General features: G+C 41.4%; 1 protein-coding gene across 29 annotated transcripts in view; it reads left to right on the top strand.

Moving 5' to 3' along the window:
- RIMS1 (regulating synaptic membrane exocytosis 1) overlaps positions 1-21844 on the top strand; it is a 535376-nt gene that overhangs the window by 271324 nt on the left and 242208 nt on the right. For all 29 annotated transcript variants that reach the window (XM_077289909.1, XM_077289904.1, XM_077289921.1 and 26 more), the window contains 3 exons: positions 11158-11311; positions 17181-17306; positions 18932-18994. In XM_077289909.1, the coding sequence (XP_077146024.1) occupies positions 11158-11311; positions 17181-17306; positions 18932-18994 (343 nt within the window). The remainder of the gene's footprint in view (positions 1-11157; positions 11312-17180; positions 17307-18931; positions 18995-21844) is intronic.

Here is a 21844-nt window from a genome sequence, read left to right as displayed (position 1 = left end):
CAAGGTATATGGGATAGAAAGATAAGAGAGATATGCTCACGTTGAGTGGTTATGTGTATAACTACCAGCCACTACAATATCCACAAGGATCAATTCGTATATATAAAAAACAGGAACAGTGGATTCCAGATGCTGATGAGTGCTGCTGATTCTTAGATCCGAATACAAATAGTTGAATGAAAGTGGTTTATTGTCCATGCTTTTCAAAGTCAGTAACGATTCCTTCTACAGGAAAACCACATGTAAAACAAATGTGTCTGCCCTGCGGAAGGAGTCGTTACTGACTTTGAAATGCGTTAACAATAAATCACTTTAATTTAACTATTTGTATTTGGATCTTGGAATCAGCAGCGCATCTGAAATCCATTGTTCCAGTTTTTTTTTTATATATGAAAAAGGTTGATGTAAGACCGAAAAGTCACGTATTGTACACACTTTTTGGACCATATATTAAATTTCTCATCTGATTTCACCACAATTCCCATTTGAGTGCCAGATTCTTTCTAATTTCTGCATTTGGGTTGGGACCCGATCCGAGCACTGAGTTTGTCCAGGAGTGCCTAATTCCTACTGAATCGTTTGTATCCCGGGTGGTTTTGTCTTCATTAGCTCATGTATATCAGCACAGCTTCTATCCTGCACTTATTTTTATTTTTTTTATTTATTTTCCTCCTTATCTATATTCTGTATTCTCAGCTCACCCTTAGACTCTAGATGGTTTTCCTTCTTTCCACACTGTGGAGATCTGTTTAGGACCTGCTCGTATCCCTGATATAATCTGTAACTGCAAAAAAGGAGCATGGGAGCAGTCAGAAAAACGGATTTGTAACATTTTTGGATGTCACAGAGTTATAAAGAACTCAATTCCAAATATTATAAAGAACTTGCAAACACTCTGCAGCAGGCACAGCACAATGTTAGAAAAAATGTCATGAAGACTATTACATTGCATTTAGGGTGCAACTCGGGAATTTAAGAAATTTTTGTGTGAAGGTGTACATAGCCTTTATGTCTTTGTGGTGCATCTGACTGGCCTAAGAGAACATGGATGTGCTAAACCTTGCCTGCCCAATCAGGTGATCGAAAAAATATTTGTTAGAACATATTATAGATGCCCCCAAATCATGGTCTCTCTCTGGAAACAGATGCTATTCACAAAATCTACTTCCCTAGGTTGCATTGTTGATTAAATGGAACTTGTTAAATCCCTTGACTGTCCCCAAATGCTGATTTCTTTAATATCATAACGTTCTTGATATAATATACTAGCACTGCGTTTCATATGCAAATGGGGCAGGACTTGTGCAGCTGGGATTTTCTTTTCTCAGACCAGTCTTGCCTTGGACCTTCTAATCACACCTTCTTTGGAGTAATTGACAGCATGTATCTGTTCTTACCTAAACAGCTCATGCAAACACTCAATCACACCCACGAAGGGTGATTAGAAGATCCAAGGCTGGACTAGTCTGGGAGAAGAAACTCCCCGCTAGACTAGTCCGGCCTCATTTGCAGATGCAATGCTGGAGTCAGAGGTATAGTGATCTTGGTAGCAGAGGTTGCAACCGCGACAGAGCCGTGTGGAGGCCGCGAGTAGCGGATGGGAACAGTCAGAAGATCTTACTGGTTCTCTTTAGCATTATTGTAGGTTAATTAAGTAAAACTAGAATATTTTACTGGTATAACTATAATGATACATCTTATTTAATCCCAATGGAACATAGCCCGTAGTAAGACTTCATAATTGCAATCACTACTGAGAGTTATGGTATTGGGTTTGGAAGCCAGTTTGGAATTACTGTAAACTATATTAATGCTGTTATTGTGATATGTATTTGCTTATTAAATGTGGTACCGGGATAAACTAAGCATAAATATGTCATACATTTTATATATACATTTTATATACGGTATCTATATCTTGTATCTTTATTTTTATACAAAAAAAAAAAAAGTTTTAAAATATTGAACACTGGTGGCAATAGGCCGATCCACATACAAAATCTTATGCATTTCTCCTTTGAACTGGATCATTCGGGGTAAATGTTGTCAGCAGACCCATCTTTTTATGCCTTTTATATTCTTGTATTTTCTGTTTGTATAGTTCCAGAGTACACACAGACACACATACACTCACACAGAGACACACTCGTATAAGCACAAACACACACAAACATTGTAATACTGGACTGCTGAAAAATATATAGACAGTACAACGAAATAGCAGAATACATAGCACCGATGCTTACTTTACCTGCTGTCCTGCTGTGCTGTGTGACAGAGGGAGACTGCTGTACTTTGTTCCACTTGCCTCATTCTGATTTTGGGAGGAGAAGCAGTATTCCTCTTTCTGTGCTCTGTAGTAAGAAACCCCACACAGCCCCCTATATACCATAAGAGACCCCACATAGCCTCCCCATGATCGGCATGGTACCCACATAGCTTCCCCATTTTCATCTTGAGACCCACATAGCCTCCCTATGATGGGCATGAGACCCATTAAGCCTCATGATCAGCATGAGACCCAGTTAGCCTCCCCATAATGAGCATGAGACCCACATAGCCTGCGATCAGCATAAGACCCACATAGCCTCCCCATGATCAGCATGAGACCCACATAGCCTCCCCATGATCAGCATGAGACCCACATAGCCCCCCCATGATCAGCATGAGACCCACATAGCCTCCCCATGATAAGTATGGTACCCACATAGCTTCCCCATTATCAGCATGAGACCCACATAGCCTCCCCATGATCAGCATGAGACCCACATAGCCTCCCCATGATCAGCATGAGAGCCACATAGCCTCCCCATGATCAGCATGAGACCCACATAGCCTCCCCATGATCAGCATGAGACCCACATAGCCTCCCCTTGATCAGCATGAGACCCACATAGCCTCCCCGTGAGGAGCAGGAGAACCACATAGCCTCCCCGTGATGAGCAGGAGACTCACATAGTCTCCCCATGATCAGCATGAGACCCACATAGCCTCCCCATGATCAGCATGAGACCCACATAGCCTCCCCATGTTCAGCATGAGACCCACATAGCCTCCCCATGATCAGCATGAGACCCACATAGCCTCCCCATGATCAGCATTAGACACCACATAGCCTCCCCATGATCAGCATGAGACCCACATAGCCTCCCCATGATCAGCATGAGACCCACATAGCCTCCCCATGATCAGCATTAGACACCACATAGCCTCCCCATGATCAGCATGAGACCCACATAGCCTCCCCATGATCAGCATGAGACCCACATAGCCTCCCCATGATCAGCATTAGACCCCACATAGCCTCCCCATGATCAGCACGAGACCCACATAGCCTCCCCATGATCAGCATGAGACCCACATAGCCTCCCCATGATCAGCATGAGACCCACACACCCTCCCCATGTCCAGCATGAGACTCCCATAGCCTCCCCATGATCAGCATGAGACCCACACACCCTCCCCATGTCCAGCATGAGACTCCCATAGCCTCTCCCGATCCAGCATGAGACCCACACAGCCTCCCCGTGTTCAGCGTGAGAGCCACATAGCCTCCTCTCGTCTAGCATCAGACCCCATAGCCTCGCCATGTCCAGCATGCGACCTCCATAGCCTCCCCATGTCCAACCAAACATCCCATACACTTGAAAAAAACACCATATACTCACCTCGCTCCCGTTCTCCGATGATCTGACTCTCCGCAGTGCACAGCTGATGCAATAAAATGATGTCATTGCCTTAGCTGTGTCTCACGCAGATTGGTGGAAAAAGGAGCCGGCTGCCCCTCCTATACCAATGCATTCACCGCTGCCTGTATCCCAAGGATGCAGATAGCTGTGACAGTGGGTGGCAGCGGACAGTGGATGGTGCGGCCCGTGGGCTAGGGCCACTGTTTGCAGCCCCTTGGCTGTCTTGGTCCGTGGGCTGAACGGGAACAGCCAGGGGGCCGGATGTGGCTCTAAGGACGCAGTTTGCCAAGGTCTCCTTTAATGGATTCTTTTAGACTCTGTACACATAGTAGTTTGTGTGTATACCTTCTGCAAGGTAACTCTAAGTAATCATTTACAAACAGAAACATTTCATTGTGTAGATAATTAAGACATCACACCTACTCCTATTAAATGTCACAAATACATTACAATTAGATACTTCAATGTACCGTATATTAATTTTTGTAGAAAGTATGAGAAGGTCATTCCAAGAGTAATTGCTATCTTGGCTTTTTATGGCTAACATTGATGGACTATAAAAAATTATATTGTGGTATCTTGTTAGCCAGAAAAATCGATGTACTGTAAATCATTTTTTTGCCCCCAAAACACAAAAGTATTCTAGTAGAGATACCTTTGTTGGTTAACCAGAAAAATAATCTTGGAATAACTCTACCAAGGTGCTGACCATTGGGCACGGGGCTACCAAGGCAGCTGAAAGTAGCTTTGTTGTCTTCGTAACTCCCTTAGAAGGAAACAACAAAGCACGGGCTCTCCCAGCAGTTTCCATAGCTCCCATTCATTTTTATGAGAAATTTTGAAACCACATCTCTCTGTTGTTCTTAGCTATTTCCATTGCCCCACCTAGAGTGATAGACTTTTCCTATATGAATAACCCATTAAGACTTGCATGAGCCCATACCTGAATTACGTGATGTTCTGTCACACAGGCTACAGTAATTTTGTTATTTCTGCTACTGGGGTTGTGCAGACTTGGTACATTGCTTACAATACCATTTACCATACTGACTTACCATCTAAAACGTTAGCTGGCGATGCCTGATAAAATTCCCGTACAGCTTTGTACAAATGGCATGCTCATCGGTAATGTACTGTGATGATGCTGGAGAGAGGACATGGACAACCTCTATAAGCTTGGATACCTAAAAATGAACTGTAGTCATCATTCAGGAAGCTACATGGGTTACATCAGTCTTATCTGAGCCTTGAAACTAGGGGTCCTTCATCACGTCTGTACACAGGATTACTGTTGTACCTGGGACCTGTGTAATTTCCATTAGGTGAGACCATACAAGCCCTGATTATGACAGAAACACCCTCCTTGCTTTCAGGTTGGGTTTTGTTCAACTCTAGGCACTGATAAATACCACCAGCGCCCTGTGAAGTGCCGGCAGTTTACTATGACCCCATATGGGAGTGAGCAGCAGTAGACGAATGGTGACATCTAGCTGAGGTCTGCACTGATTTTGTAGTCTGGCCTGTGGGGCTAGATTTATTTTAGGATCTTGCCTGGGGTTACCAATAATTTGGGTCTTTGGTTAGGAGTCTGAATTAATTTTGCTTTGTGGTGCCTGGAATCATTTTTCTAGTGTTATTTGGGGTCTGAATTTTTATGCAGCCCTAATTATTTTTCAGTGCTCTAGTGTAGAGTCTAATTCTATTACATGGTCTAATCTAGGGTCTGATTTTATTGTGGAGTCTGATCTGGGATTTACAAAGTCTGGATTTATTTTGAGTACTGGTTTCAGGTGTTGATACATTTTGTGACTTAGTGATTTAGATTTTTTGGGGCGTGTGCATACATTTTTGGGGCCTTCTAATGTCTAGATTAGTTTAGGGGTTTACATTTATAATGTATGCACAAATCCACAGCTCTGGCAAAAATTAAGAGACCACCACATCAAAACCCTGTCATGGGCAGCCCAATCTCCAGACCTGAACCCCATTGAAAACCTCTGGAATGTAATCAGGAGGATGATGGATAGTCACAAGCCATCAAACAAAGAAGAACTGCTTACATTTTTGTGCCAGAATCAGTGTGAAAGACTGGTGGAAAGCATGCCAAGATGCATGAAAGCTGTGATTAAAAATCATGGTTATTCCACAAAATATTGATTTCTGAACTCTTCCTGAGTTAGAACATTAGTATTGTTGTTTCTAAATGATTCTGAACTTGTTTTCTTTGCATTATTTGAGGTCTGAAAGCACTGTTGTTGTTTTTTTTTTACATTTTGACCATTTTTCTTTGTTCAGCAAAATACTACAAAATTTATTGCTTGGAAATTTGGAGACATGTTGTCAGAAGTTTATAGAATAAAAGACAAATTTACATTTTACTCAAAATATACCTATAAAGAGAAAAATCTGAGAAACTGAACATTTTACCTGTGGATCCCGGTCAGACGTCTCTCACCCAGCCAAACCAACTCTCACACTGTGCACTGATTAGGGGCAGTACCCTGAAACACAATGTTTGCAAATTGAACTTCTGGTTTGGCGTTTAACCCCTTAACGACCGCCGATACGCCTTTTAACGGCGGCCGCTAAGGGTACTTAAACCACAGCGCCGTTAATTAACGGCGCTGTGGAAAAAGTGAATAGCGCCCCCCAGAGTCGGATTTTCTCTGGGGTCTCGGTTGCCGAGGGTAGCCGAGACCCCAGAGAACATGATTCGGGGGTTTTTTACCGACCCCCGAGTTGCGATCGCCGGTAATTAACCGTTTACCGGCGGTCGCAACAAAAAAAAAAAACGCGATGTGCCGTTTAATTTCTCTGTCCTCCGATGTGATCGCATATCGGAGGACAGAGAAATAGGGTCCCCGATGGCCCCCAATAGCCCCCCGATACTTACCTACCTCCCCCGGTGCTCCTCGTGCGTCCCCATGGGCGCCGCCATCTTTTTTCCGGGAAAAAATGGCGGGCGCACGCGCAGTACGCCCGCCGCCCGGCACCCGGAAGATCTTTGGGGTCTCGGCTGCCGGGGGTAGCCGAGACCCCAAAGAACATGATCGGGGTCGGTTTGCACCGACCCCTGTTTTGCGATCGCCGGTAATTAACAGTTTACCGGCGACCGCAAAAAAAAAAAAAAAAAGCGATCTGTATTTCTCTGTCCTCTGATGTGATCACACATCAGAGGACAGAGAAATAGGGGGATTCGGGGACCCTAACATACTCACCCGGTGTCCCTGGGTCCTCTTCTGTCTTCTCCTGCCAGCCAACTTTTTCCTTATGGCGGGCGCATGCGCAGTGCGCCCGCCATCTGCTGCCATCTGCCGGCCGGCAGAAGAAGACGAGTTGGGGCTAAAATTAGGGTTAGGGTTAGAGTTAGGGTTAGGGTTAGGGTTAGAGTTAGGGTTAGGGTTAGGGTTACAGTTAGGGTTAGGGTTAGGGTTAGAGTTAGGGTTAGGGTTAGAGTTAGAGTTAGGGTTAGGGTTAGGGTTAGAGTTAGGGTTAGGGCTAGGGTTAGGGCTAGGGTTAGGGTTGGGGCTAAATTTAGGGTTAGGGTTAGGGCTAGGGTTAGGGTTAGGCTACTTTCACACTAGTTTTTTTTTGGCTCCTGTCGCAATGCGTCGGAGAAAAAACGCATCCTGCAAAAGTGCTTGCAGGATGCGTTTTTTCTCCATTGGCTTGCATTAGCGACGCATTGCGACGGATTGCCACATGTCGCATCCGTTGTGCGACGGATGCGTCGTGCTTTGGCGGACTGTCGGCACAAAAAAAGCTACATGTAACTTTTTTGTGCGACGTGTCCGCCATTTCCGACCGCGCATGCACGGCCGGAACTCTGCCCCCGCCTCCCCTCACAATGGGGCAGCGGATGCGTTGAAAAAACAGCATCCGCTGCACCCGTTGTGCGGCGCTTACAACGCTAGCGTCGGTACGTCGGCCCGGCACACTGCGATGGGCCGAGTACGACGCTAGTGTGAAAGTAGCCTTAGGCTTCTATCACACTTGCGTCGGTACGGGGCGGTCGCAATGCGTCGGCCCGACGTACCGACGCACGTTGTGAAAATTGTGCACAACGTGGGCAGCGGATGCAGTTTTTCAACGCATCCGCTGCCCAGTCTATGTCCTGGGGAGGAGGGGGCAGAGTTACGGCCACGCATGCGTGGAAATGGCGGATGCGACGTACAAAAAAAAGGTTACATTGAACTTTTTTTGTGACGACGGGGCTAAAGTTATGGTTAGGGTTGGGGCTAAAGTTAGGGTTAGGGTTGGGGCTAAAGTTAGGGTTAGAGTTGGGATTAGGGTTTGGATTAGGGTTGGGATTAGGGTTACGTTTGGGATTAGGGTTAGGGGTGTGTTGGATTTAGGGTTTTGATTAGGGTTATGGTTAGGGTTGAGGTTAGGGCTGTTTTGGGGTTAGGGTTGTGATTATCGTTAGGGTTGTGATTAGGATTATGGATCGGGTTAAGATTAGGGTTAGGGGTGTGTTGGAGTTAGGGTTGGAGTTATAATTTGGGGGTTTCCACTGTTTAGGTACATCAGGGGGGTCTCCAAACACGACAGCCAATTTTGCGCTAAAAAAGTCAAATGGTGCTCCCTCCCTTCTGAGCTCTGCCGTGCGCCCAAACAGTGGTTTACCCCCACATATGGGGCATCAGCGTACTCGGGATAAATTGGACAACAACTTTTGGGGTCCAATTTCTCCTGTTACCCTTGTGAAAATAAAAAAACTTGGGGGCTAAAAATCTTTTTTGTGTGAAAAAAAAATATTTTTTTATTTTCACTACTATGCATTATAAACTTCTGTGAAGCACTTGAGCATTCAAAGTTCTCACCACATATCTAGATAAGTTCCTTAGGGGGTCTAGTTTCCAAAATTTGGTCACTTGTGGGGGGTTTCTACTGTTTAGGTACATCAGAGGCTCTGCAAACGCAACATAACACCCACACACAATTCTATCAAAGTCTGAATTCCAAAATGGCGCTCCTTCTCTTCCGAGCTCTGCCGTGCACCCAAACAGTGGTTTACCCCCACATATTGGGTACCAGCATACTCAGGACAAATTGGACAACAACTTTTGGGGTCCAATTTCTCTTGTTACCCTTGTGAAAATAAAAATTTGGGGGCTAAAAATCTTTTTTGTGGGAAAAAAAAATATTTTTTATTTTCACTACTATGCATTATAAACTTCTGTGATGCACTTGGGCATTCAAAGTTCTCACTACACATCTAGATAAGTTCCATGGGGGGTCTAGTTTCCAAAATGGGGTCACTTTTGGGGGGTTTCTACTGTTTAGGCACATCAGGGGCTCTCCAAACGCGACATGGCGTCCGATCTCAATTCCAGTCAATTTTGCATTGAAAAGTCAAATGGCGCTCCTTTGCTTCCGAGCTCAGCCATGCACCCAAACAGTGGTTTACCCCCACATACGGGGTGTCGGCGTACTCAAGACAAATTGTACAACAACTTCTGGTGTCCATTTTCTCCTGTTACCCTTGGTAAAATAAAAATTTGGAGGCAAAAAGATCATTTTTGTAGAAAAAATGTGATTTTTTTATTTTCACGGCTCTACGTTATAAACTTCTGTGAAGCACCTGGGGGTTTAAATTGCTCACCACACATCTAGATAAGTTCCTTAAGGGGTATAGTTTCCAAAATGGTGTCATTTGTGGGGGTCTCCACTGTTTAGGCACATCAGCGGCTCTCCAAACGTGACATGGCGTCCGATCTCAATTCCAGCCAATTCTACATTGAAAAAGTAAAACGACACTCCTTCTCTTCCAAGCTCTGCGGTGCGCCCAAACAGTGGTTTACCCCCACATATGGGGTATTGACGTACTCAGGAGAAATTGCACAACAACTTTTGTGGTCTAATTTCTCCTGTTACCCTTGTGAAAATAAAAATTTGAGGGCAAAAAGATCATTTTTGTAGAAAAAATGCGATTTTTTATTTTCACGGCTTTACGTTATAAACTTCTGTGAAGCACTTGGGGGTTCAAAGTGCTCACCGAATATCTAGATAAGTTCCTTAAGGGGTCTAGTTTCCAAAATGGTATCACTTGTGGGGGGTTTCCACTGTTTAGGCACATTAGGGGCTCCCGAAACGCGACATGGCGTCTGATCTCAATTCCAGCCAATTCTGCATTGAAACAGTCAAACGGTGCTCCTTCACTTCCAAGCTCTGCGGTGCGCCCAAACAGTGGTTTACCTCCACATATGGGGTATCGGCGTACTCAGGAAAAATTGCACAACAAAATTTGTGGTTAAATTTCTGTTTTTACACTTGTGAAAATTAAAAAAAATGGTTCTGAAGTAAAATGTTTGCAAAAAAAAGTTAAATGTTCATTTTTTTCTTCCACATTGTTTCAGTTCCTGTGAAGTACGTAAAGGGTTAATAAACTTCTTGAATGTGGTTTTGAGCAGCTTGAGGGGTGCAGTTTTTAGAATGGTGTCACACTTGGTTATTTTCTATCATATAGACCCCTCAAAATGACTTCAAATGAGATGTGGTCCCTAAAAAAAAATGGTGTTGTAAAAATGAGAAATTGCTGGTCAACTTTTAACCCTTATAACTCCCTAAAAAAAAAAAAAATTGTTTCCAAAATTGTGCTAATGTAAAGTAGACATGTGGGAAATGTTATTTATTAACTATTTTTTGTGACATATCTCTCTGATTTAAGGGCATAAAAATACAAAGTTTGAAAATTGCAAAATTTTAAAAATTTTCGCCATATTTCCATTTTTTTCATAAATAATCGCAAGTAATATCGAAGAAATGTTACCACTAACTTGAAGTACAATATGTCACGAAAAAACAGTCTCAGAATCAGTGGGATCCGATAAAGCGTTCCAGAGTTATAACCTCTTAAAGTGACACTGGTCAGAATTGTAAAAATTGGCTCGGTCATTAAGTACCAAATTGGCTCTGTCACTAAGGGGTTAACAAGGCTCGTTAAAGAGTTGATGTTGACTTTTAGGATCGCTACTTCCTATAGATGGCACTAGAGTACTAGTCCTCTTGCTCTCCGATGAGGCAATTTGCATAGGACGAGAGAGGGTGTATGCTCAACTTTTAGACCAGGCCCCATGGGGTTTCCGCTACACCTTTTTTTAGTTATGAAACAATTCATTTTACTTATATTACTTGCTGATTTGCTTCATTAATATAGACATCTGGTAAAGGCTTATTCGTATTTAATTTTATGTGTTTTTCTAAATGTTTTTGCATGTGAAATACTAAATGTATGTTTGTTAATTGTGATCTTACATCCGTTATTTCTAATCCATTCTTCTATGATGATTAAGATGTAGACATACAGCCTAATGATGTGGTTTCATTTGATTCTTTTTTTCACTGCTTCACTGTTAATCCTGTTTAAAGGATAAACTAAGATGAAGTTTAAAGTTCTGCCAGGTCTTATTAAACAAGCTATCAGTTAATCTAATTTTCCATGTGCTGAAACTTTTTGTATTGCTAGGCTCAAGGTCTAATACTAGACAAAGCCGGTCTACAACATTAACAGTGCCGGAACAGCAAAGAGTAACCCATCACCGTTCCCGTTCCGTATCTCCTCACCGTGTTGATGATCAGGGCAGGACCCGCTCACGCTTACCAAATGTGCCATTACAGAGGTTTGTTTTGTCATGTACCTTTTGCAATGCTTGTTTAAAGTGAATATGTAATCTGAAAACCTCGTGATGTAGGGTCCAAGATATTAAGTCCATCACTTACATGGCTGCTTACTTTCATTTTGATAAAATCACAGTTTTATCTACTGCATATTTACCAGTTCTCTAAATTCTGAACTCTGCAAAACTCCACCAGCACCATTGATTGGCAGCTTTCTGTGTATACTGTGCATAGGCAGAAAGCTGCCAATCAGTGGTGGTGTGGTTATATTGAGCTTATGAATATGAAAGCCTACACGTATGCAGGTTTGCTAGTCTTCTAGTGATAATCTCCTGCTGATAATACAGTGATGTTATCAAAACTACAGCAAGCAGCCAAGGAAGTGACACATCACTGGCATCAGGGTCTGTGTCTCTACATTATGCTACTCAGCAAATTAGTTGGCAAAAACCTTGTGACAGATTTACTTTATCTCCTATCAACAGAATAGAAGATAAATTACTTACCACTCAGGTACGACCACTGGGAACCCCAGCAATTCTGAGAACAAGGCTTTGCAGAGTCCCAGAGTGCTCATTTCTCACTCCATTTACAGTGGCATGTAAAGGTTTGGGTACCCCTGGTCAAAATGACTGTTATTGTGACCAGTTAAGGGGGTTGTCCACTACTAGGACAACCCCTTCTCATGCCCCACACTAGGCCCTGATAAAATAAAAATGCCACTACTCTCCTCCCGTGCCGGCGCCATTCCCGCAGTATCGGCACTCGAGGTCCTGAGGCTCTAGTGCGGTTATATGACACGTGACCCCGGTGCCCAATCTCAATCAGCGTTGGCATCACTGTCTCTGCCTTCGGACAAATTGAACATGAAGAGGAAGTCAGAAATCGTCTGCAGCACGTTCTGCCTCTTCATGTTCAATTTGTCCGAAGGCAAGGACAGTGACACCAGTGCTGATTGGGCGCCAGGTTTACGTGTCATACAAACGCATGTGAGACACGGGGAGAGCAAGTGCCAGCACTGTGGGAACGACGCTGGCACGTGACGTTAGTATAAGTTTTTTTTATTTTTTTGTGACCAAGTGTAGGGAATGAGAAAGAGTTGTCCAAGTAATGGATAACTTCTTGAAGCAAGTTGAAAATGAAATATTCTCTAAAAGGGCTACAGTCAAAGATGGCACATTTCCTTTGTATTGTAGGCAAAAAAAATGTCATTTTTTACATTTTTAAAATTTATGAAGGAAAATGAGCCAATACAAAAGTTTGGACTAATGTAATTGAAGAGAAGATCCAGCTCAGAAAGTATTTAAAGATAAAAAATTATTTATTCCAAAAATTATTAAAAATGGAAACACTGCATATCAAAATCAGCGAAAAACATTTACAGAGGGACATCCATGAAATAGCTGAACGCGTTTCGAACACTCTCGGTGTTCTTAGTCCACAGCTTTTTGGAATAAAGAATTTTTTATCTTTAAATACTTTCTGAGCTGGATCTTCTCTTCAATTACATTACTTCAGGAGTGCTGGGGCATCAGCTCTTTCCGTGCTCGGATCTTGCAAGGACTATGAGGAAATGTTTCCTGAAGGGTGAGCTGAAATATTTTTCTGTTGTTTTTTCTTATAAAAGTTTGGACTACCTTGTAGATTTGTGTGCTCAGATAACTTTGACCAAGTTTCAGACCTTAATTAACCTTTTAGGATTATGGGTTATTCACTATTATCTTTAGGAAAGGCCAGGTGATGCAAATTTCCCAACTTTATAAAAACCCAGCATCCTCAAGCCTTGTGCAAAAAAAACTATAACCATGGGTTCTTCTAAGCAGCTGCTTAGCACTCTGAAAATGAAAATGGTGGAAGCCCTTTCCTCAGTTCGAAATTTAATTAAGAAATGGCAGTTAACAGGAAAAGTGGAGGTCAAGATAGTCTGGAAGACCAAGCAAAATTTCAGTGATGGCTACCCGTATGATTGCTAGAGAGGCAAATCAGAACCCCCGCTTGACTGCAAAAGACCTTCAGAAAGATTTAGCAGACTCTGGAGTTGTGGTATATTGTTATACTGTTCAGAGACAACTGCACAAATATGGCCTTCATGGAAAAATCATCAGAAGAAATCTTCTCCTGTGTCCTCACCATAAAATTAACTGTCAGAAGTATGCAAAGGAACATCTAACCAAGCCTCATGCATTTTGGAAACAAGTCCTGTGGATCGATGAGGTTAAAATAGAACTCTTTGGCCACAATGATCAAAGGTATGTCTGGTGATTAAAGGGCACAGAATTTCAGGAAAAGAACATCTCACCAACCATTAAGCATAGGAATGGATCAATCATGCTTTGGAGTTGTGTTGCAGCCAGTGGCACTGGGAACATTTGACGGGTACAGGGAAGAATGGATTCAATGAAATTTCAACAAATTATTGATGCAAACATAACACATCTGTAAAAAATCTGAAGTCCTTTAGCCCTTTTAGAGACAATTTAAAGGGAACCTGTTACCTCGAAATTCGAGAATGAGCTGCGGCCACCGCCATCAGGGGCTTATCTACAGCATTCTGTAATGCTGTATATAAGCCCCCGATGTACCCTGAAAGATAAGAAAAATGAGTTAGATTATACTCACCCAGGGGCGGTCCGGGTCCGGTGCCTCCCATCTTCATGCGATGATATCCTCTTCTTGTCTTCATGCTGCGGCTCCGGCGCAGGCTTACTTTATCTGTCCTGTTGAGGGCAGAGCAAAGTACTGCAGTGCGCAGGTGCCACGGCTCCGGCGCAGGCGTACTTTATCTGTCCTGTTGAGGGCAGAGCAAAGTACTGCAGTGCGCAGGCGCCGGAAAGGTCAGAGAGGCCCGGCGCCTGCGCACTACAGTACTCTGCTCTGCCCTCAACAGGGCCGACAAAGTACGCCGCAGCAGGAAGAAAAGAAGAGGACATTATTGCATGAAGATGGGAGGCGCCGGACCACGATGCCCATCGGACCCGGACCGCGACGCCCATCGGGCCCGAACCGAACCGGGACCGCCCCTGGGTGAGTATAATCTAATTTGTTTTTCTTATCTTTCAGGATACATCGGGGGCTTATCTACAGCATTACAGAATGCTGTAGAAAAGCCCCTGATGCCGATGGCCGCAGCTCATACTCAAATTTTTGGGTGACAGGTTCCCTTTAATCTTCCTTCCTTGCTTAACTGTTCACAATGACAGTAATTTTGACCAGGGGTGACCAAACTTTTACATGCTACTGTATTGTCTACGGGACTGCTGGTGAAGTATGAATACAGCAGGACTGCTGCAGGTCCGACCTACAGCGATAAATAAGTTGTACCCTATTGTATGGATAAGGGAAAACGTCCTATTCTGGGAATAACACTTTAATGTTACCTACCACTCTAGTTAAAAAGAACCTGTCAGGATGATTTTACAAATTAAACAAGTTATATAGGTCCTAGTACAACAATAACTGTCTTGTATTATTCTGATATGTCGGCTCTAATAAATCAAGCTTTGAAGCCACATGCCAATTAGGAGTATTTATAAGCCAAAACCAGGAGTGGAACAATCAGAGAAAAGTATAATAGAAACAATATAGCAAAAATAGTAGAGGAAGTATGATGGTCTTTGGAGGGATATATAAATATATAATTTCCAAATTGGGGAGAACCCCAAGTAAATCCTCACTAGAACACCATAAAATGTAACTTTTATTTCTATAAATTTAAATATAGTATATACATAGGGTAAAAAAAATGTTTTGTCCCTAATCTGTCTCAAAAGTCTGCAGTTATTTCATGCAGTGTTCTGGCTAATTTATATTTATAAAGTGTAAAGCACCTGGTATGCTAATACATATTGGCATCATCATCAGGGGATGGGACATATAATAGAAAAACATCACCACTTCTGTATTTTTCACCCGCTCCTGGTTTCGGCTTACAAATACTGATGTAAAATACTGAACAAATACTGAATGTGTGAACGTGGCCTTAGAAAACTACAACTCCCAGCTTGTCATGATAGCTTTCAAGACAGGCAAGGAGATTTACTTCAGTAGGAGCTGAGCTGCAGTACCCATGACCAACCACTACATACAGCAGAGCTGGGCTGTGCCGGCTGCGTTCTCTGCTTTTTACAGTCGCCTGCTGAAAAAAGCATCTGATTGATGGGGGTGTCTGGCCTAAGGATAAGTCATTAATGTCCTAAGCCTGGAAAACTCTTTCATCTACCCAACTGCTGTATTTAACATTAGTATGTATTAGTATGTTACTGTATTTAACATTAGTATTTATCATTTGAGAAGATGTGATTTTATCTTAAAGTTCTGTTTTGGAGTGGTTGTTTAATACAAAATGGCTGTAATTTCTATAGCAACTCAGTATAAATGACTGCAGGTACACAACAGCGTAGAAGTACATACATGTATGCCAGCATCACAAACACATGTAAATTATGGAAAGCCACTTCACATGGCCGGATTAGGACAAAACCCTCATCTTAATCTGCAGAGTTCTATTTGATTCTTTGTTCCATGCAGAAAGCCTTGCAGACTAACAGGAAGGCTGAATCTTTTTTTCTTTATTTTATTTTTAATTTTGTGTCCTCATTATGGGCAGAATATAACAGGGGGCGAAGAAATAAGATGATAATGAGAAAAGTTATGCTGGGTTTAGAAATGTCGACCAAGGCCATTAGATGACCGCTCATCAGCCAGATGCTATCTAATTGGAGGTGTAATGGCTTGTTTAGATAGGCTGACCAGGATAACTTGAGCTTTCTGTGCATATTGAATATCATTGTCTCGGTAGCACATCACTCGTTACACAGACCAATGTGCTGCCACGATCAACGAACCATAGCACCCAATGAATGAACGTTTTGCTCAAATACTTGGGGTAGTTGCTGGCCTGTGTAGGCCTCTTGATAGTTGGGAACAAACTTTGCTAGAAACGCTCGTTGCCCGATCTGCCTGTCTACTACCAGCAACAGAATTGCAAAATCTTTGTTCTTGCTACCATATCTGTTTGATAAAAATGGCCTGGAAAGTAGCTGAGGAGCCCATCAGCAATGCACGTATGTAGGTCTGGCTCCTGCATATTGTATGGCAGATGAAGGGCTCGTGGATGAGTTGTGCATGTGTATGAACTGGTTTTATGTATACCATAAAATTAGAAAATAACCACACATTACTGTCACATCGGATGGATGCTCGATATAGAAACAGATCAGGTTTACATTCAGCCTCATATAACTGTCCAAAGAGAATGACTAAACTAGCCTTATTGTCAGTCTGCTAGTAAAATAGAAGCGCTAGTAGGCTCTAGAAGTCTTTAGAGAACTGCATTTATATAAAGGGGTATACTGAAACTTTCTCCAAAATGAAGCTACTCTGCCCCGGTCCCATCCATCTATCACCTCTATGGGAGTTAACCGAGCATGTCTTTCATTGAAGTGAATGGAGCAAACCAAACACATGTGGCCACCTTTGCATTCATTTGCCATTTACATGTAACCATTTTACTAGACAGGACTCGGATTGAGACTCTCATTTTGGAATACTTCTTTAAAAATGGTGTTGCCACTGACATAAATCACATTTGTCAAAATTGAAGAAATATGATTGTAAGATTTACTCAAATGATAGCAAACTGAGATCTTGAAAAGGTAACAAATTGAATCATAAATGGCTAAAGATTTTATTATAGCGTTTGTTACTGAGAATAAAAAAATGTATCCAATGCTAACATACAGCAAAGTGTTTGCACAAAACACTATCCATTCATGTCCTCTTTAATGTCGATTACATATACAGTACTGTCAATGTATATTTAATGATTTTATAATAGACATTATTGGTTTGTCTTTTTGTGCAACCACACAGGAGCCTAGATGAAATTCATCAAATGAGACGATCACGCTCTCCAACAAGACACCATGATGCCTCCCGCAGTCCAGTTATTCATAGGTCCAGGAACTCGGACAGTCAGTATTTGTCGGATCAAGAAAAGTAAGTTGATGTGATTAAATTAAAGGGTAGCCTTAATTGAGGTCCTTTCCAATGCGTCACATGTACTTGGTCTCTAGTAAAGTGTACTGTGGCTGTGCAGTGACAGTTTCAGTGTCCTAGTGATTGCATCAGTACTATGAAGGACGGGCTTATCACCCAACCATCTTCATAATAGGGGTCATAGTGCAAGTATAAATCTATCAAAAATCCAAAGAAAAATCTCTATGTGCTCAATAGAAAAGATATTTTGCGTTATTAGTGTTGCACAGATCATAGACCTCGTGAATTTTGGAGTACACATTACATAACAGTTCTCATGACTCCATTTTTCCATATATATTTTTTTCATTATTAAAGGACCTTTCACCAAATTTTTCACGTTAAACTGGATGCAGTATGTAGTAGAGGCTGCTGAGCTGAATAAACTTTAAACAAATGTCTCTCTCCATTGCAAAAATATTAGCATATTAGCAATAAAAGTATTTGGCACCTAAACAATCCATTTTTTTAAGTCCAAACTAGCTGTTACTCCTTCACACTGACTCATGCAGTAGGGTAGACCTGGAAATCAAGCTGTATCTAACCAACTAGTGAAATATACAAATAAGTGGTCTCACTGGGACAATATATATCCATAACATCTATTCTCATAGATATATATCTAATATACGTACCTTAAAAATTGTTGTATAAAGTTTACTTTATTTTTGTACATTTCAGTTTATTTTTACTATATATCTATAAAGTGATATAAAGCGTTTATAATACCCAAAATTGATATTGAAGCAAAATAAAGCTTTATAGAGAATGATTAAATATAAAAATATTACCGTATATGGTATGTTATGTTACATATCGGCAAAAATGCCTATAAAAATTAGTCATGTTTTGTTACGAAAACGAAAATATTGGAATGTACTTTTTCTGTACTTTTTCTATATCTTTAAAATGATATGAAGCGTTTGATACGCTTAAAATTGTTAATGAAACAATACAAAGTCTTATAGACACCCATTATATGTCAAATGTCTATTATAATATGGAATATTATATGTTATATGTTACCTAATGACAAACAATGCCTTTAAACTTGAATCTTGTTATGTTGCTAAAATGAAAATAAAATAAAAACATTGGAAAAGAAATCAGGCTGTATCTTTAGATCTAATACAGGAAGAAATCTGTTCAAAGCTGTTGTGGAGGTGTGATCTTTTTCCACTGTGTGTTGCTCCTACCTGCTTATGATTGGTCAGCCTCATACAAGGTGAGGAAGTACACACCCACCAGTGAAAATTATCTGATAACACTCACTATACAAATGTTAGCTTATTTGGTGCCAAACACTACGATTGCTAATATCTCCACAACAGGGATGCGAAACTAAAAAAAAATAAAACTTGTTGTTGTCTTTTTTTAATCTTGATCCGCAGCCACAATAACATCAGGTCTGTATTTCAACATGAAAAAAGCTGTGAAAGGTCCCCTCTAAGTGATTTTCCAGTCTTTAGAAGGTTTTGATTTTCTCAATTCAGTCGAATTAATAAGTCTACAAGATGTAAATGCTGAAATAACTTTTATGCCCAATAAAGTAATGTGTATTTCTTAATCATTTCTTTTTTTTTCAGTGAACTTCTTATGTTGCCCAGGGCAAAACGTGGACGAAGTGCTGAGTGCCTACATACTATCAGGTACCACACGTTCTTAGGCATTTCTTCAATTATGTGAATTGAACACTTGATCTAAAAATTATATATGAGTTGTATATTAGACGAGCATACCATAAGAAAGCAGTTGAGATTTTCATTCAAATATTGTATTTGATAGTGTGGCTGAAATGATGAGTCCATGGCAGTGCCATAAGTCAGAATTAAAGGCTTCTGTAAGACTGACTGTGAGCCCCTCTGTGTTAACTGTTCCTCATGGCTTCTTCCTGCCTGCGCAGGTAGACATATTGGGAGATACCTTCGAAGTCAATCTGAGTGGACCGGGAGAGGCCAGTAGGAACGTGGCTCTTGGACTAGTTTACCTTGTTCCCCTTTGCGCTTTCACCTTGTCTGCGGACAGTATGTTTCAGAGTAGCACGTACACGTTTGTAATGGGGGTGTCAGTGTCTGACTACTCATGCTACCACAGGTTCCTTTTAACTCACCTGACTCATGCTAAGTGATTGAAAAATTACTAATAATCTGACTGCATTTGCCATGATCTATAATATAGATTTTTAGTAATAGATTTGCTACCAATATTAACATTAAACTGATTGGCACCAGCCAAAAGGACGAAGTAGAGGAATTAAATGTAAGTGATTGTTCCGATTATAGAAATTAAAGGAGTTTTTCAAGAATAAAGGTTGTAAAATATCGTTAAAGAAAGTGTGTCACATAATTTACTGTTTGATGGAGGTCCATTCTCCAATCATTAGAACAAAGAGACCTGAATAAGGTAACGTACAGAAAGCCCTCAATTTTATTGATCTGTGTAGCAATATGGTAAGATAAATAGGTGGGAAACCTGATCAACCACCTAATTAATAATATAAATACATTGGTATACTGCATCTGAAACCGTAACATATAAAGGCCTGATTCATTAAGGTGTTAATGTAGAATTAGGCAGAATTATAGCATAAAGTAGATTCTTCTATAAAAACCTTAAAAAGTTACAAAATGTTTGCACAAATTGGAATTTTGCATGTTTTCACGCCTGTCCTGGCCAGCTTTTCCTATCTAATTAGTGAAATTTTACACCATTATAGTGGCGTAAATGTTGATTGAATTGTTCTCCAGTCGCTGGCTCATGGCCCTTGTAAGATTTGCCATGTGGCATGTGCCTCTTAATGTATTATGCACATCTTACTCCTGCTCGTCCATCATTAAGACTGACAGACTTAATCAATCAACCCTATAATCTCCATCTTACATAACGATACACGTGGTTGTTTCTATAACAAAGGTACTTGTGTTTTATTGTACAAGACTTGACAGAATGTAGACGGGGTGATTCTGAGGCTTGTGAAACACATTGCTGACACATACATTCGTAAACACTGGGATTACTTTTTTTGTAACATTGGGCTGCAGTCATGCAGACGATTTTTTATCAGACAGCACATGGACCCAATGAGCTAAATTAATCAGAAAATGAGATCCGTAAAACTCAGAGCATTACCTAATCTAATACAATTTTGAGGATCTCCACCAATAGAGGATGTTAGGGGACAAGTATGATGAGGCATGTTGGTCTTCAACATGCTTAATCCTTGGTTCTTATACAATACAATAAGAGATGTCTGGCAGCAATTTACTCCACTCTCCTCCAACAAAACACATGCTTGCTATGCAGGTCTGAACATGCATGTACACCGTGTTCCAAATTATTATGCAAATTGGATTTAAGTGTCATAAAGATTTAATTATTTTTTTTTTCAAATAAACTCATGAATGGTATTGTGTCTCAGAGCTCAATGGATCACTGAAATCAATCTTAAACACATGTGATGATTAGTTTTCCAGGTGATTCTAATTCAAGGAAAACTACTTAAAAGTGATGTTCCACACTATTAAGCAGGCCACAGGTTTCAAGTAACATGGGAAAAAAAAAGGATCTCTCTGCTGCCGAAAAGCATTAAATAGTGCAATGCCTTGGTCAAGGGATGAAAACATTAGATATTTCCCGAAAACCTAAGAGTGATCATCATACTGTGAAGAGATTTGTGGCTGATTCTGAGCACAGACGTGTTTGTGCTGATAAAGGCATAATGAGGAAGGTTTCTGCCAGGCAAGTTCATCGGATTAAGAGAGCAGCTGCTAAAAAGCCATTACAAACCAGCAAATAGATATTTGAAGCTGCTGGTGCCTCTGGAGTCTTTCGAACCTCAAGGTGTAGGATCCGTCAAAGGCTTGCTTTGGTTCATAAACCTACCATTCGGCCACCCCCAAACAGTGTTCACAAGCAGAAATGGTAGCAATGGGCCGAGACATACATGAAGACTAATTTTCAGTCTTGTTTACTGATGAGTGTCGAGCAACCCTGGATGGTCCAGATGGATGGAGTAGTGGATGGTTGGTGGATGGCCACCATGTCCCAACAAGACTGCGACGTCAGCAAGGAGGTAGAGGAGACATGTTTTGGGCCGGAATCATGGGGAAACAGCTGGTAGGGCCCTTTAAGGTTCCTGAAGGTGTGAAAATGACCTCTGCAAGGTATATAGAATTTCTGACTGACAACTTTCTTCCATGGTGTAAAAAGCCGAAACGTGCCTTCAGGAGCAAAATCATCTTCATGCATGACAATGCACCATCTCATGCTGCAAAGAATACCTCTGAGTAATTGGCTGCTATGGGCATAAAAGGAGATAAACTCATGGTGTGGCCACCATCTTCCCCTGACCTCAACCCTATAGAGAACCTTTGGAGTATCATCAAGCAAAAGATCTATGAGGGTGGGAGGCAGTTCACATCAAAACAGCAGCTCTGGGAGGCTATTCTGACTTCATGCAAAGAAATACAAGCAGAAACTCTCCAAAAACTCACAAGTTC

Source organism: Ranitomeya variabilis, chromosome 2 (genome assembly GCF_051348905.1).
Source record: "Ranitomeya variabilis isolate aRanVar5 chromosome 2, aRanVar5.hap1, whole genome shotgun sequence".
Lineage (NCBI taxonomy): Eukaryota > Metazoa > Chordata > Amphibia > Anura > Dendrobatidae > Ranitomeya > Ranitomeya variabilis.
This window is presented reverse-complemented; position numbering and strand designations above follow the sequence as displayed.